Below are 16,978 nucleotides of genomic sequence, written 5' to 3' on the forward strand. Positions count from 1 at the left end.
GGCTGTAGATCCCACCTGCAAGTTTCCAACCCCCTGGTACCTTCCAACCCACACCACCCCTGTCCCCGGCCACCAGTCAGTAGTCTTTTTGTGACTGGTTTTTAGATCCCTTCCAGACCTTCAACAGTGCGTCTCAAGAGGCTGTGTCAGGAGTAGGTGCAGAACACCATCTTGGGTTCGTCAGTAGGAGGAGGCAAAACTACTACAACTATGTGCCTCGTTTGAACACAGAATAACCCTGCTACAGTATCTACTTTCACATTTATGATTATACACTGAATGGCTTTGTGTTTGTACAGGAATCATTCTCTTTAGGTGTGCAATAGATATCACCGAGTATTCCTGCCTCTGTCTCCTGATTCCATAATACATGCACATTCACAGCTTGTTTGTTCAGTAGACCAGTCTCCCTCCTTCCGAAGCACAAAGGGCAGTCCGCTTCATGAAGGTCTTGTACCATGAGTATGTGCCCTGTTTTGTGGCCATTGTAACAGCAGAGCATAGAAACATAGAAATCTACAGCACATTACAGGCCCTTTGGCACACAGTGTTGTGCCAAACCTACTCTAGAAACTGCCTAGAATTTCTCCACCGCATAGCCCTCTGTTTTTCTAAGCTCCATGCACCTATTAAGATATCCTAATGTATCTGCCTCTACCGCCTTCACTGGCAGTGCATTCCACATCATCTTATAGACAAAGCATCATGAATCAATATCCATGACAAGCTAATTTATCATTTCCATCCAGATGATCCATGAACTGCCGACCCTCCGCACGCACCCAACCTCCTGCTTTCCCGCTGATCTCAGTGTCTTATGCTTGCTTATCATTGTGTCCCTCTGTTCTCTGTCATTCCTGAGAACCTCCATGAGTTTATCCACCTTAAACATGGTCTTCACTTGGTGCAGATCCAGGGCGTAAGGCTGAGTCTGCTTCGACTCACGATGTCCCTCGTGCGTCTCCTTCCTGCCCATCTCACTACTCATGCTCCTACAATGGAACCTCTGACTCACAAGCTAATGTTAAAAGTTCCAAGTAAATTTATTATCAATGTACATATCTGTCAGCATATCGTACCTTGAGGTTCATTTTCTTGTGGACTTTCTTAACAAATCTATAGAATAATAACGATAACAGAGTCAATGAAAGACCACCTAACTAGGTCGTTCAACCAGAGTGCAGACAACAATAAACTCTGCAAATACAAAAGAAGAAACAATAATAATAATAAATAAATAATCAATAAATATCAAGAAAATGAGATAAAGAGTCACTGAAAGTGAATCCATAGATTGTGGATTTCAATGATGGGGCAAGTGATGTTGACCCCTCTGGTTCAAGAGCCTAATGGTTGGGGGGGGGGTAATAATCTGGTGGTGTGAGTCCTGAGGCTCTTGTACCACCTTTCTGAGAGCAGCAGCGAGACGAGAGCGTGTCCTGGGTGGTGGGAGTCCCTGATGATCGATGACAAGTTATGTAAATAATAAAAATGTAAGTAAGTAATATGGACAAAATTAGTTGCAAAGTCCTTGATAGTAACATACTATCTTTACCTCCAAGTTATCAGGTTGAACGCCCTAGTTGGGCATTTTCACTCAGAAAAAACAGAACTAATATCAGAAGGCTCTTTATAGAAGGCAACGATTCTCAAACTGTGAAGCGACTCCTGCTTCACTCTTGTATACCCTGTCCTAAGACTAGAGCTGCACAAAATGCTTCAATCTTAGTCTATGCGTGGATTCATAATTACATTTTCATGCTTGTGTCTGACAGTGTAATGGTTTGAATTCATGGGCTTATACATTCAGGGTTATAAACCACCTGCTGGAAGAACTCAGTGAATATATATTGATGTGCTGCTATAAATATCTTGTCAGTTTAAACCAGAGGTTACCAACCTTTTTTATGTCATGCCATTAACTGAGGGGTATGTTGACCCCAGGCTGGGGACCCCTGGAGCCCTTCCCAAAGCTCTTTGCTTTTCATCAATATCCCTTTGGTGGTTCAGCCCATTTTGTTTTAAAGTAGTGATATAGTGTATTTGTGCAAACCATTGTTTCAAGTATTTTTACAAACTAAAGTTAAAATACTCCAGGCCATTTTTCACAAAGGAACATAGAGGCTGTCGAGGCAGGTAATTGGAGACGCCACAAGATGATTGCAGAGATAGGTACCAGTTCAAGACCATCACTACTTCCACTGGAGCAGACATTTTGCTTGGGTTATAAGAAGTGTGGAATGCAAGTGTACGGTTTTAAGCTAGTAAGTCACCCAGGAGGATCATTGCATTCCTCAAAGGAAAGTAGAGTCAGTATTTGGAGCTGCAGCATTTTTAGATGTTTGATTAAAAACATTTGGTAGGATTAGTTTTCCATTTATCTGGGAAGGAGCAGACAGTAAAGTAAGCCTTCCTCTACTGTTAATTTCTTTCCTTTAGCCAGTTAGACTTGCTCTCTGCTGCTAAAGGAATATTGACCTTCCATATAAAAATTCTGGTCACGTTGGTGCCGAGCTGTGGTCTCCATCGAGTCTGTGGCTCGGGCTTACTTGCTTTTTTAAGTTGGTAGGAAGGGATCTGGGGACAGAGAGGAGGGTTAAGGGGTCAGGTTATGGTTTAGGGATAGGGATGTGGGGGAGTTGGAGATCAGGCAGGAATCTGAGCCTCCGAGTTTGAAGGCCAGTGATGTGGACATGGGATGAAGGACATCCATAATCGGATATCGGGCTGGTAGACCAGAGAGGAGAAGGGCTGACCTCCACCTCATTCCCAGGTCAGTAAGTTATTGGTGGGTTCCTGATCAGATTTCCCTGCGGACTGGAGGCTCAAGGGCTGATGACCTCAAAAGGTACACTCAGATTGGTGAAACTATAGGCTTAGTTTTCAGGCTCCTGTCAAAGGCGTGTCTGGATTTTGGGGCCTCATTCCGAGTCCTCATTCAGCATCATTGGCGAATCCTGGGGCCTATACCAAAGATCAGACCCCAAAGGTCAATCAGGAAACCTGAGTCGGTGAGAATTTGAGTCCACTAGTGTCATGAATTGACCTGTATGGATAGATAAGGTTTTCAATGTACCTGTGACAATAGTAAATCAAATTATAATTTGCAGACTAGAAACTCTGAATATCTTTTCATTCTGTAGTTGTTGGACCAGCCACTGTAGTCAAAATACATAATAGTGGGATTGCTCATTGACCACGGTGGCTGGCTTTTGTGTGCTCGGAATTTTGTGTGAGTGAATCCTAGCTGAGTTTATTCAGCTGGTTTTGGGATAGCCTTTTGCCTGGAGCAAGATTTAAAGATATACAGTGGGTTCCGGTTAATTGGAACACATCGTGACCAGTACATATTGGCCCAATTAAGCGGCTGCCCCAATGAGCCGAACTTTCATCGAAGTGGTTTAACAAAAGATAAAATACCGTTTAATTAAGTAACAAATCATGTATTTAAATGAAATACAGAATGAATTAAAACACTACCAATATTACTACAGTGCTATGAAACTGTATTAGTTCTTAATAGTTATCGGCAGAAAAATTCATCCATTGAACACTGCCGTGTTGTTTTGATTGACTGTAAATGAACAAAATCAGTGCAGATTCCTAGCACAGATAATGGACTGCCTTCATTGCCTTCCTGCAAGAAGCAGTGTTGGTCAGTCCAAATGAATAACATAACACAAACACACACACACAACTGATGCTAATTAAAGGCTGTTGGCTCCAGGCACGTGCATTGTGTAACGGCCACACAAGTGCAAGCGATTGACACTAGTCAAAAACTGTTCAATCTTCCGATCTTCATTTTTGTTATAACATTCAATAAGATTGCCTACCCTTCAAATTCTTCATGGTTCCTAACTTGCTGAAGTAGTGAAATTGTTTCATTTTCACTCCCAGCCATTTCTGGCATCTTGAAGTCTGAATGTTTGAAACCGCAGAGAGCAAAACTGTTTGGAATTGTCTTACTGCTAGTTTCTCACCAACCACCAGTGACACAAATCACTGCTTTTTGAATACAAATATACACAATTAACACTATTTAAAAACTCTCACTTTAAGCGCAGTGTAGACTCTTAACAGTCACCCAAGTGCACCTGACTGACACTGATTAGAAGCTGTTTGGCAACAGTGTCCTTCTGCAATAAGTGACATAGTGTCCCAAATAAACCAAGGAAATCCCAGCTATTTTCTTGATTAGTTTTTGTTCTTTAAGAGTTGCCCCACAGAAGTGGCTGTCCTGAATGAGTGATAGCCCAAGTAACTGGAGTCCACTGTAATTAGACGAGGATTGGTTTGGCTCTTGGAGTCAGGAGTTGTTGAAGACCAGCAATAATAGGCATGGCTTTAAAAAACAGAAGACAGTACTTAAATAGAATACTTGCAAAGGATTTCTACACGGGTGAGTTTCTCCAACTCCTGATGCTGTGAAGAAAAGTAGTTCAGGACCCGAACTTTTGAATGGCAGAGGGTGTGCATTATATTACAGTATAATACAGCCCAAAATCTTGTAATCTACTCTTATTATCAATATAACTCTTCCCTCCAACATAGCTCTCCATTTTTCTAACATCCATGTGCCTCACTAATAGTTTCTATCATCTTCTGATGTAGTTGCCTCTACCACCCCCTGGCAGGGCATTCTCTGCACTCCCCCCTCTCTGTGTAAAAAAAACACTCCAGAGTTCAAAGTGAAGTAAGCTGACTTCCCTTAGCCATATTTATGAGTTTATGGGAGCATTTCTCTGTGGTGCATTGCATTCCAGAGTTCCATAAATCGCACAAGTTCTTCTTTGCCTTTCAGTAGACCATTCCATCCAACTGATAGTAGATGGAGCAACGCTAGTGCTTCCAGGTAACAACCCGTAAACCTGCAGAGTGGCCATAAATGGATCAGAGGCAATGTTGCTTCTCCAGATTTGCTCTGTATTGAAAACAAGGGCCAGCATGTGTGGTGAACTACATATACCTGTCTGGACACGCCCCCCCCACCCGGCTGACTGCTCCTGTGGCTCCTCCCACAGACCCCTGTATAAAAGCGATTGGAGGCACTGCTCCTCCCTCAGTCTCCAGGATGTTGTGTGGTGGTTTCTTGCTGCTGACGGTGCTTTCTTCCAGCTAATAAAAACCTATCTCGACTCACGTCTATGAGAGTTATTGATGGTGCATCAGCGTGAAACTTTCAAAGGGTTAAATGTGGATTTGCCATGATAGTATTCTCATACAGGCATGGAATTCAGCCCAAGGATGTCATTATTCAACACATATTTATCACATATATATTTATTAAATTGCAGACTATTGAAAAGTACATGACTTTAAATGTGTATGTATCATAATTATGTAAATTCAATGATTGTAATAAGTTAAGTTATAGTGATTTTGTTTTTATTATAAATATTATTATAAATGTCCATCTTTCCTCTCCCATATCAGCACAAAGATTTTTAACATTTTCAAATTTAAAATTTGAAATACAACACAGGACAGAATTGTTTTTATTCATTTCCCATCAGGATGCTGGAAGCCAACAAATTGGTTTTCTTCTGGGAAGTTGTGGGGTAACTGTAGCTCTGACCAGTGATGCTTGCCATAAAGGCTTGCCTAAAAGTCCAACAGGCGAGATTCTCCAGTTTAAAGGTAATTTTATTTCACTTTGTTTACTCTTTCCACATCAGTTGCATTTTGTTGTCATTAACTTCTCGGACAAAGCTAATTTCAGATATTTCTGTCTTAACACGTGCAGCTCCATGAATAGTGAGGTTCGTTCTCTTGTAATTTCTTCACAATATAACATGACATTCTTTTTCTTTACGTGGTGATTTAATAACAACACCAATGAAAAGTTAAAAGTTGATTTCTAATTTAAAAATTGACAGTCCGTCTTACACGAGGAAATCTGCAGATGCTGGAAATTCAAACAACACACACCAAATGTTGGTGGAAGGCAGTAGGCAGGCCAGCAGCATCTATAGGAAGAAGTACAGTCGACGTTTCGGGCCGAGACCCTTCGTCAAGACTGACCTGACCTGAAACATCAACTGTACTTCTTACCATAGATGCTGCCTGGCCTGCTGCGTTCCACCAGCATTTTGTGTGTGTTGCAGTCCATCATGCATACAGACATAAAGGAAGTTTGAGTCGAGAATTTGTTTATGTGGTATTGTCTGAGCATTAATATTTAAAACAAACATTCTAATGCTAATATTTCAGGTACCTAAGCACATTATTTGGAAGATAATATTCAGTTTCCAAACTGAGATGTATGAAATGTGATAGAGGAATGGATTTGAATTTAATCCATTCACTTCTGGAGACCAACTGCAAATCTATTCTAAACTAATAGGATGTAACATTTCTTCTTAGGCTGCAAGAATTTTAAACAAAGTTAACATTGGCATTTTCAGTTCCAGATGTTTACTGGGCACATTTCAAAACCCTATGAATTTGATAGTAATTGGCAGCCTTATTCAGAAGCTAAGAAGATTAGCTAATGTGGTATATTAGAATTTCACGTGCATTGTAGAGTTGTGCTATCTGCATTTGGATATACAGAAATGCTCATTGAGAGAGCTTAAAGAAAGCTCTATTCTACAAATAAATCATGATAAACCTGGGTTTCAGATGCTTAATTGTTTTGTTATTCCTCTTCTATGTGCATTATTGTGTAAAATATATATCTTTGTATTTCTAATTCTAATGTAAAGAACCAACAAAAAAATCAGGTACAGTAATTTTGCTATTGGTCATTTACTCATGTCATTGTTCTTGTGAATAAGCTATTATAATATTTTCCACAGATTGTACTTTAGCTGGAATATGTATACAGTGGATTCTGGTTAATTGGGACACATTGGGACCTGTACATTTTGGCCCAGTTAAGGAGCTACCCAAATTAGTTAAAATTCCATGGAAATAGTTAAAAAGGTATAAAAAAAGGCAAACTACCATATAACTTAGCAACAAATTATGTATTTAAATAAAATACAGAACAAAATGAAACATTACCAAAATTGTTCCTAATAGTTATCAATGGAGGAACTCATCCAGTATATGCTGCTGTGTTCTTTTGATTGACTACAAATGACCAAAATCCACACACCGACACCTTCTTACTGCCTTCGTACAATGCTTTCAACAAGTGCATCCTCCAAATCTTCATTATCATTGTAATATTCAAGATGATTGTCATTACCTTTAAATTCTTCCTAGTTCCTAACTTGTTGAACTAGTGAAATGATTTCATTTTCACTCCTGGCCACATCTAACCTCTCCAAGCCTCAATGCTTGGTGCTGCAGTGAGCAAAGCAATTCTGGATTTTCTTACTGCTTATTTCTTGCCAACTATCAGTGACAAAAATCACTGTTTTTTGAGACAAACGCACACTACTGACGCTATTCCCAATCTGTTCCCAATAAGTACGGTGTAGTGTCTACCGGCCACACAAATGGATGAAACTGCTGCCAGTTAGAAACTGTTCAGCAACCGTTCAGCAACTGTTCAGCAACCGTTCAGCAACTGTTCAGTCTCCGGCCCCAATTAAGGGACAATGTCCCAAAGAAATAAAGGGAAGCCCAGCCATTTCCATGATTAATCTTTTGTTCTTTAAGAGCTGTCCCAATTAACTGGAATCTACTGTATTTTTAATTTGTTTTATAACAATTATAAAATTGTTAGTTAAAATATGACTTAACTGATTGGAAATATATGCAGCTAAATGTATTGGAGTTTTGAAGGTTAGGCTGATTTTGCCTTTTCTCATTTTCTGTTAGGTTGGCCACGGTTGCTGTGGTTCGTAACAGAATCGAAGCACCTGTCTAAGCCTCCGCGAGACTGGTTCCCTCACGTCAAGGATGCGAACAATGACACTGCATACATTGAGGTGCGGTGAACTGAAGTTCTTAGCAAAGTGCTTTCCATCCAATTACTCAATCAATGTCATAACTAACTTTCAACTTGTAAGGAGTGTGATATTCCAGGCACTTAAAATTTGCTTATGAAGATTGAAAAAGCAATTACATTTTCTCCGTTGCTAGTGGTGTCTCACTGATTCTGGAATTCATCCCTGTGATGTTTAGGGTACATTTATAAACGTGCACATTTGAAGGTGGCTGGTAAGCTAATATTGTAGCCACACAGTCTAAACTACTCACAGATGTTAATTAATATTGTCACTCAGAATTTAAGTCAATTATTTCATAAGAACATAAGAAATAGGAGCAGGAGTAGGCCATCCGGCCCATCGAGCCTGCCCCACCATTCAATTAGATCATGGCTGATCTGTCTGTAAACTCAGCTCCATCTACCTGCCTTTTCCCCACAAACCTTAATTCCCTTATTATGTAAAAATCTATCTAACTGTATCTTAAATATATTTAGTGAAGGAGCCTCAACTGTTTCCCTGGGCAGAGAATTCCACAGATTCACCATTCTCTGGGAAAAACAGTTTCTCCTGATCTCTGTCCTCTGTTAATTTCTGTTAACTGTTGACAAATTTACAGATATGGTGAAAAAAGAGAGAGGTGAACGTTCCGTTACTGCTAATTTCTTTTTGTGTTCCCCTTAGGATGGGAAAAAGCTTTGGTCATTTAATAAAGCAGACATTTTCAATAGGAATATTGAGCATTCATTAGATCATCTTTTTCTTAAGCCCATTACCCTACTGTTCGGGCCCTATCCTCGAAGATCCTTCCTCTCCCAGGGATGAGGTGTTTGGAGTTTCTGCTGGTGTTTCTGTGGCTCTGGGATTTTATGGAATGGGGTTGCTAGACCCATGCCCAAACCTCCTCCTTTCTCAGCCCGGATTGGGACTGTCCATGGCGAAGTTATTCATTAGATCATACATCAGTATAATGCCATGAGGGCATCTGTATTCTGTATGAGGAATCTTCACATGGCGCCAAGCAGAAATGCCTCAGGGAATCTCGTATTCTGCTTCCGTCACCTCAGTGGAGCACAACAGGAGATTCCTGCCAGGAAAATGTCTGAGATTTGCCGTGTTTTCAGATTCATTCAGGCAGTCCCCAGTTTATATAAGGGTTCCATTCCTGACAACTGTCCTGAACCAATTTTTCTGCAAGTGAGAAACAGAGTACCGGGTATTTCAAAGATGGTCGATTAACAAGAACATCTATCAATTGCTCCCCTGTGTGGTTAGATTGTTATCGACTCGGGAGGATTTTTCACATTAGATACCATGGTTAGTTTCAATGGATCTTACTTTGTTTGATAAAGTATTTTACAAGTAATTTGTCAGTTTCCAAAGCAAATATCTTTAGCAGCCACCTGCTGAGGGTTGCCAGGTTAATCTGAAAAGCAATTCTGTCAATTGCTTACTGTGGGGAGCTTGAATGTAAACAACATTTTATTTTAAAAACAGTTTGCTATGTCATCACTCCTAAAGAAATATGCATTTCTGTTACAAGCTTCTCCATCTTGAATTTCTTTTCAAGTTGTATTAAATTAGATTTCTATAAATCAGGTCTCCATAACCTGCGAACCCCAAAATGTTGTTTTTTTCACTCTCAACTTTGTGGAGTGGAAGTAAAGGCAGGAAACTGCAAGTTTCCTTTGGCATCCTGCTATGACATCCAAGCAGTGGCATGGATGAACATTAAGAACACGTTTACGGGCTGGACTTTCATTCTTAACTTTTGTCTGGTCAGAAATGTGTTGGTTTGAAAAAGGTAGATGTGGAGATTTCAGATGCATTTTTCTTTTTTTTTTAAAAAAAAAGCAGAGGGCAGTCCTTATACAACCGAAAACAAAGAAGTTGAATATATTAAATACACTTCTTGCCTCAGTCTTCACCATGGACTGGTATTAACACATTAACCCGTTTAATATCATCGGATATCATATCCCTAAGGTTTTAAATGGGTTAGTGTGACTCTTTGTTAAAAAAAAGGGCCAAGGCAGAGAACTAGAGGCTGGTTAGTTTAATAACTATTATCAGTATGACACTAGAGTCAGTCATCAAAGTGGAAAGAGTTAATCATTTAGGAAAGATGAATTTAATTAAAGCTAGTCAACATGGATTCATAAAGGTAAATCAGATTTGCCAAAATTTGCTCAAATTTGTTGAGATGTAACAGGGAGAATTAATAAAGAGAACCTGTGTTTTTAGACTTCCAAAGACGTTTTGCCAAAGTGTCAAATGGTAGGCTGATGCATAAATTAAAAGCCCGTGGTAAAGGAACCGATTAAAAACTGACTGTCTCGTAGTAAAAACGGAGTTGGATAAATGGGACTTTTTCAGACTGGAAGGAGGTTACCGGTGCAGTAACGCAGGGCTCTGTCCTTTGCACACAATTGATCATTATTTACATTAGTGACCTAGAGGAAGGAATAGTATGCAGAGCTGGTATCATGTCTGCTGATGATATGGAAACGGTGGAAGGGGATGTGATAAAGATATTGTGATTCTGCAAAAAGAGAAAGATAAGATTGAGTGAGTGGGCGGAAGTCTGGCAAATGGAGTTCATTGTACCCTGCGTGAGGTCATGCACTTCGAATGAAGAAATCAAAAGGCAGGTTATCAACAAAATGAAGATGGAATACAAGTGAGCATCACACAGAGGGATTTAGGTGTTCTAGCGCATAAATTGCAAAAAGCTAGCAAGCAGCTTCAACAAGTAGTTCAGAAGGCCAATGACATTTTGGCTTTCATTGCAAAAGGAACAGAATTTAAAACTTGGGCTGTTCTGTTGCAGTTGTACTGGGTGACGCTGAGGCAGTACAAGCTAATTCCAAGGTTGAAAGGGTAATGCTATCAAGAGAGTCTAAATAGTTTTGGTCTCTATAAGAATGAGGGTTAACCTTACTCAAATATACAGTGGTGCTAGAAAGTTTGTGAACCCTGTAGAATTTTCTCTATTTCTGCCTAAATGTGACCTAAAATGTGATCAGATCTTCATGCAAGTTCTAAAACTAGATAAAGAGAACTCAATTAAATAAATAACATTAAAAAATATTGTACTGTACTTGTTTACGTACTTACTAAGAAAAACGATCCGGTATTACATGTTGGACTTGCGTGAAGATCTGGTCATGTTTTGGGTCATATTTATGCAGAAATGGAGAAAATTCTACAAGCTTTCTAGCACCACTGTACAAGAACCTTGACAGGTTAGATAATGGAATACATTCACTGACAGGGGAGTCACAAACAAGGAAACATAATTACAAGTCAAGGGGCTGGTCATTTAAAACTTCTTCCAGCATAAGACAGTGAATCTACCCTGGCAGGTGGTGGAAGTTGGGAGTAGTTAAAATGGAGGTGGATAAATATTTGATAAATCAAGGGACAGAGAGGAATAGAGAAATGACATGGAAGAGGAGTTGAGGCCAGCACGAATCAGACATGACCATATTAAACGGTGAGGCAGACTTGAAGGGTCTAACAGGCACGCTTGCTCGCATTTTCATGTATTCTTATATAAACATCATGTGGAATAATTAGTTTGCATATTTCATGATCTGAAAGAGGTTTGTGATCAGGAAAGTGAAATTGTATCAGCCACATAGAGTCTAGTTCAGTGGAAAGAACATGAAATATAATTCATGGTCACAGACACCTGTTGAGGTTCATTTAAATCTCAAAGGCAGTAATTTATACTTATAATTTTATTTAGAGGTAAGGAGAAAACATATGCTAGATATATTTTTTTTGAATTACTGCATCTTTGGATGCAGAAGCCTGTTTGGAATCAAGATAGAGTTGATTGTGTTAAGTTTTTAAATATACGACAATTTGCTTTGGTTCTATTTAACTATAGTCTTCAATTATACTATGTAATTTGGAAAATCATTGTACGGAGCTTCTGGGAAAATTGTGGCATGGATTAGGAGATTGCTTCTTCAGTTATCTGTTTTTATAGAGATATGACTGATAACATATATATGTAACAGCACAGAAATAAGTATTTTAGTTGAGTTCACTTTGTGATGTTGGAGGCAATTTTGTTCAATGCTCTTGAATTGAATTGAATTGATTTTATTTCTTACATCCTTCACGTAAGTGAGAGGTAAAAATCTTATGTCTCCATCTAAATGTGCAATGAGCAAATTATAGTAATTTGTAATAAATAGTATGTATAGTAAGACATACAATGGAACAGTTAATGTAGATTAGAGATACAATTGTGTCAGTGTGAATTAATCAGTCTGGTGGCTTGGTGGAAGAAGCTGTCCCGGAGTCTATTGGTCCTGGCTTTAATGCTACGGTACCATTTCCCGGATGGAGTAGTTTTAAAAAGTGAGTAAGATTTGTATAACAAAAGTAAGAGGAAGATATCAATAATGAATGTTTGGATTAATGCATCCAGAAAGTGTCAGAATAATGGCAGGGTGGATTGGATTGCTTCAGTGGACCTATTGGAGACATACAGAAGGTTTATCCTAACTGTTCGTAAGGCTGTTAATGTGGAGGAAAGTTGTCTGGCTGCAGAATTGCAGAGCAAATTGCACTGAGTGCTCCCAACTGCATCAACATCCTTGGTCTGTTTTTCATTACTAGTACAAGACTTGTAAGGATGGCAGCGTGCTAGGCGTCACGGTGACCCGAATTGCACTCCTGACCCATTGTCAGGCTCTGACTCAGGCTTGTGCATACACAGAAGGTAAGGCTTCCTCTCCTCCTTCCTATCACTTAAAGCAAGTAAGACCAAAGTGGCAGTGTAACTCAGTTCTGTATGTGGACAGGCGCTAATACCTTGCAATGAAATGTCCTGTATATCAACATAAGTTGGTGCCTATATAGAAAGCGAGAGCTTGTGTGGCGTGTGAATGAATCTCCAAGTGAAACCTACACTCGGTAGCAAATCTAGAACTGAGTAAATTGCAAGCTATTAAAAAATGCGTTGATTATTATCATCAGCCTCTTATCTATTCTCTGAGTGAATGAACCTGAAGAAATTGCTAAAATAAATGGCAGTTGTATGGTTCCCTGCAGTTTTGAAAGTTAGGTCTTTGGAATGCTGACATTATTTACACCACATGTTCGCAATTGTGAACCCAATCCCTACACCCATCAACTTAGATGATTAGGATTTACAGATTGACTTATTTGAAAAATTCTCAATTTGTTCTCTGTCAAAGGATTCACTGGCACTGGGCTTTGTGGTTTCTCATTCTCATTTCTCGTGTTTATGACAGAGACCCATTATGAGGCCCATTATGTCTATGCCGAGACTCATAAGTCACATTCCTCCACATTTCTCTTTCACCTGTTCTTTCTCATGTGCCCTCTGTTCTCTTGCCCCCACCCCCCAGCCTCAGTACAGCAGCTAATTAACCTATCAGGCAGCATGCCTTTGGGTTGTGGGAGGAAACCGGAGCACCTGGAGGAAGCCAGGAAGAGCGTGTGAACTCCACACAGCACCAGAGTTAGGTTTGAATGTGGTTTGCTGAGGCCAGACTTGCTACAATAGTGTGCTGCCCCCCAGTCGGGTTTTATTTTCAAAGTCCTTATTGTAAAACGTGATAAAATATTTACAGTAATCTGGAGCCATAGTGTTTTCAAGAAGATGTCAATAAAATGCTGAATAATTGATTAGCAATATAGCTGGCGTATTTGAAATTTGTTTTGTTCGTTTATGTTCCTGTAAATGGCCATTTGATTTTTGCAATTTGTGACACCTTCAAGACACCACACGTAATAAAACCCAGACTGTTATTTATCAATAATCCACGATCAATCCAGGAGTGCATGCATGAGTTTTGTGCAAATAAAAGCAGTGCATTAATTCAGGGAAGACAGGAAGCTGAATTGATAATTAGTTGGAGCTTGTTTTTTTTCCCTGTAAATTCTTTACCCTCCAAAACAAATACAAACGACCCTTAATTATTAACAATACTTGATCTGAATCAAACTGAAATATGGAAAGTTATAGAAGGAAATGCAAAATATTTAAAATGCTTAGTGGATGTGTCCAGAATCTTTTTAATAAATTCTTAAACTTTATGTCGCAAGGGGAAAATTCTAAAATAATAAAGCTTTGCATTAAAACTTGAGTTCCAAAGTATCATGAGCCATAATACAGAGAAACCGACTGAAAAGTGTACTCAGTAGATCCAGTTCATTCTTGTATTGAGGTTGAAGTCGATGTCTGCTGTTGATGAGGCTGAAGAGCCTCTGCCTTCCATTCCAGTAAAAATAAGGTAAAAACATATTGTAATTGTACAGACTTGATGAAGGGTCTCAGCCTGAAACGTCAACTGCTTATTCCCCTCCGTAGAATCTGCCTGTTCTGCTGAGTTCCTCCATCATTTTGCAGAGTCTCTTGTGTTTGTAAATATGCTGATATTTGTAGTGTTCATTCTTACATATCTGCCAGTGGAGGTATGAAAAACAGTGGAACAAGAACTGAGGTACATTTTGTTGAAAAGAACCAGCACTGAGTCATAACACCCCAAGCATGCACTGTCCCACTACATAATGTGATGAGTAATAAATAGCTGTGTGTGTCTAAACAATACTTCCCTTTAGGAAAGAATGGATATGTGGAGAAAATTGGAGGGAGAAATAAATATATTGTGACGTTTGGATTGAAGTGAAATGTATTCTTTTTTGTTATTTCTCTTCAAAAACTTTACTTCAGCTGAGATAGTCTTATCTTTCTTAAACAGCGGAAACCATTGTGAATGTATTGGATTTTAAGAAAGATGTTGGTTTGTGGCATGGTATTCTTACGGTAAGTTTATTTTATTAAATCCATGCATATAGATACTGCACATCAGAACTTCATGTTTTCTTTGTGTTGAAGATTGTTGGTTTCATCTGACTGATCATTTTACATCAGAGTTTCCTAGGGCAGGAGGAGGTTATATGGTCCAACCAGTCTGAGATTTTTTTTTCTCCCAACATAGCTTAGCTGTCTTTCCCACTATCTATTTCACTTCTTCAGAAACACACAAGTAAAGTTTTAGAATGAGGGTTGGTCTCTTTGGGTTTGTGAGTGATGCTGCTGACATAGTGAAGCTCTTCACATTAGATCATCTTCACACATCTTCTCTCAACTTGTCAGTTGTCCCAAAAACACATATAACATATGATTTCGCTCCTGCAAATAAGAAGTACTGAAATTTTAGTTTCTCCTTTATAAGTATATGATTAATTTTCATAAATAAGAATAGCAAGGTTGGTTTGGTAGACCAGATTTCCTCCTTTTGTGCAGTTATATTTCAGTAGTCTTGAAAAACAATTGCTTTGACTTTATCGGTATAAGACAATATCAATCACTTTTTAATTTTGTTCGTAAACAAGTTCAACAATACTAATTTCTGTTTTAAGCAACCCTGCTATGTTTTGACTGTCATAATCATCAGTATTAGATTGCGTTTAATTTTATCCTTAACTCAGTAATTCAAATTTGATTTGCACTGTAGGCAGTGGAAATTCTAAGTGACGTGAATGGACAAAAAACTAAGTAGAACTCTGAGTGGGTGGTTCCCACAAGGAGGCTTCCACATGTGATAAGTCTGCATGTGAGGGAAGTGGGATTTAGCAGATTCAAGAGACAAATCATCATGATTAAATACTTTGTGACATGAGTATTGCACATTATTTTGATGTAATTCCAAATTCTGTCTAAATCCAGATAATATTTAGAGTTGTTTCTCTTTTTGAAACAAGCGACAATGGTAATGGAGACCTAAGGAAGAGACTTAACTTAAGCGAACTCATTTGTGATATGTTGAGATTTATATTCAAATTTGAACCTGGACAAGATGAATGAAAAAGAGAAGAAACAAAATGTTACAACTGGCAACATCCCTAGGTAGAGAAAGAGAGTAAATGCGACCAACGTTGTCATGAAATGAGGAAGACAGCGCGGTTGTTCTTTGGCGAACTGGCGTCCATCTCAAAGTGTCCGAATGCCAGTTGCTTGGACCAAGAAACCACCACAGAGTATGTGGCCGTTATTTCCCGAGGCACTGGCCTTACTCAAAAGAACTTCCCTCTCATTGCCTCCAGAGTCCTCCAATCCGGCACCACCAACTTCTACCTCAATCCAAGAAAGTAAAACAGGACTGTTTCTTCCTGCTCTAGTCTAAGTCTCTGTTGATCCCACCTTCCTGGGATGTTGGTGATGCTGGACCAGCAGACATTCCAAACTAATGAACTTTAGTTTATTAAAATTGGGACACAATTCTCAATCACATTTTTTTCTATGTTACTATTTGTTAGACTTAAAGGGAGCATTGGGAACAGGACCAGGTAGTTTAAGAGGATTATGAGAACTCGGAGCCTGGAGAGTTGGCAGAGAATCTGTCAACTGTCAACTCCAGAGCTGGTAGTCATAGCCATAGATACCTCAGTAAGGAGAACCAAGGGATATTAGTGGATACCACAGTTTTCAATAGAAGTGGGTTGAAATATTTGGATCTCACCATGCAATAAACTAGGAAGTATAAAGGATGTTTTCTTGATTCGATATTCCAATCTGGAAGCTTATTATGAAATATTTCTGCAAGCTATCTTATTTGGAAAATGTACGATATGGTTCTCAATAAAAGAGACAAAGTTCTACCACAATTTACAATCAGATTGGTCTGCTTGAACATTCCGGTACTGCTGAAACTTCCAAGTTCTTATTATTTCTGTGTAGGAGTGTGGTTTAGTTATGAAAGAATGTTAATTGATTCTAAAATGCTTACCCTTGAAATGAAATGCTTTTTCTGAGTGTATTATTTTCTTACTATGTTTTACTGTGCCCCTCAGAGTGTTATGAACATGATGCATGTAATCAGTATCCCATATTCATTAATGAAGGTGAATCCCCTATCATGGATACAGAAAGTCTATGCATATAAGGGTAAGTGCAGAGGGACTGTTTAACGATAATTGTGCAGAAGGAATTATTTAAAGATTGAATATTATTCCTGATTTCTCATTGAAAGCACATTCTATGAAAGCTTTGATTAACGTATTAAAAATCTGAGCAGACTTTTACTTGAATTTTTCTTTGAAAAGAA

At 38.9% G+C, this 16,978-nt stretch overlaps 1 protein-coding gene across 4 annotated transcripts in view; it reads left to right on the plus strand.

The window, feature by feature from the left end:
* The window catches only part of LOC140732346 (disco-interacting protein 2 homolog C), a 605,485-nt gene that overhangs the window by 438,976 nt on the left and 149,531 nt on the right, over nucleotides 1–16,978 (plus strand). For all 4 annotated transcript variants that reach the window (XM_073054850.1, XM_073054852.1, XM_073054853.1 and 1 more), the window contains 5 exons: nucleotides 5,517–5,640; nucleotides 7,774–7,883; nucleotides 12,519–12,621; nucleotides 14,630–14,694; nucleotides 16,725–16,818. In XM_073054850.1, coding sequence (XP_072910951.1) covers nucleotides 5,517–5,640; nucleotides 7,774–7,883; nucleotides 12,519–12,621; nucleotides 14,630–14,694; nucleotides 16,725–16,818 — 496 coding nt within the window. The remainder of the gene's footprint in view (nucleotides 1–5,516; nucleotides 5,641–7,773; nucleotides 7,884–12,518; nucleotides 12,622–14,629; nucleotides 14,695–16,724; nucleotides 16,819–16,978) is intronic.

Source organism: Hemitrygon akajei, chromosome 8 (genome assembly GCF_048418815.1).
Source record: "Hemitrygon akajei chromosome 8, sHemAka1.3, whole genome shotgun sequence".
NCBI lineage: Eukaryota > Metazoa > Chordata > Chondrichthyes > Myliobatiformes > Dasyatidae > Hemitrygon > Hemitrygon akajei.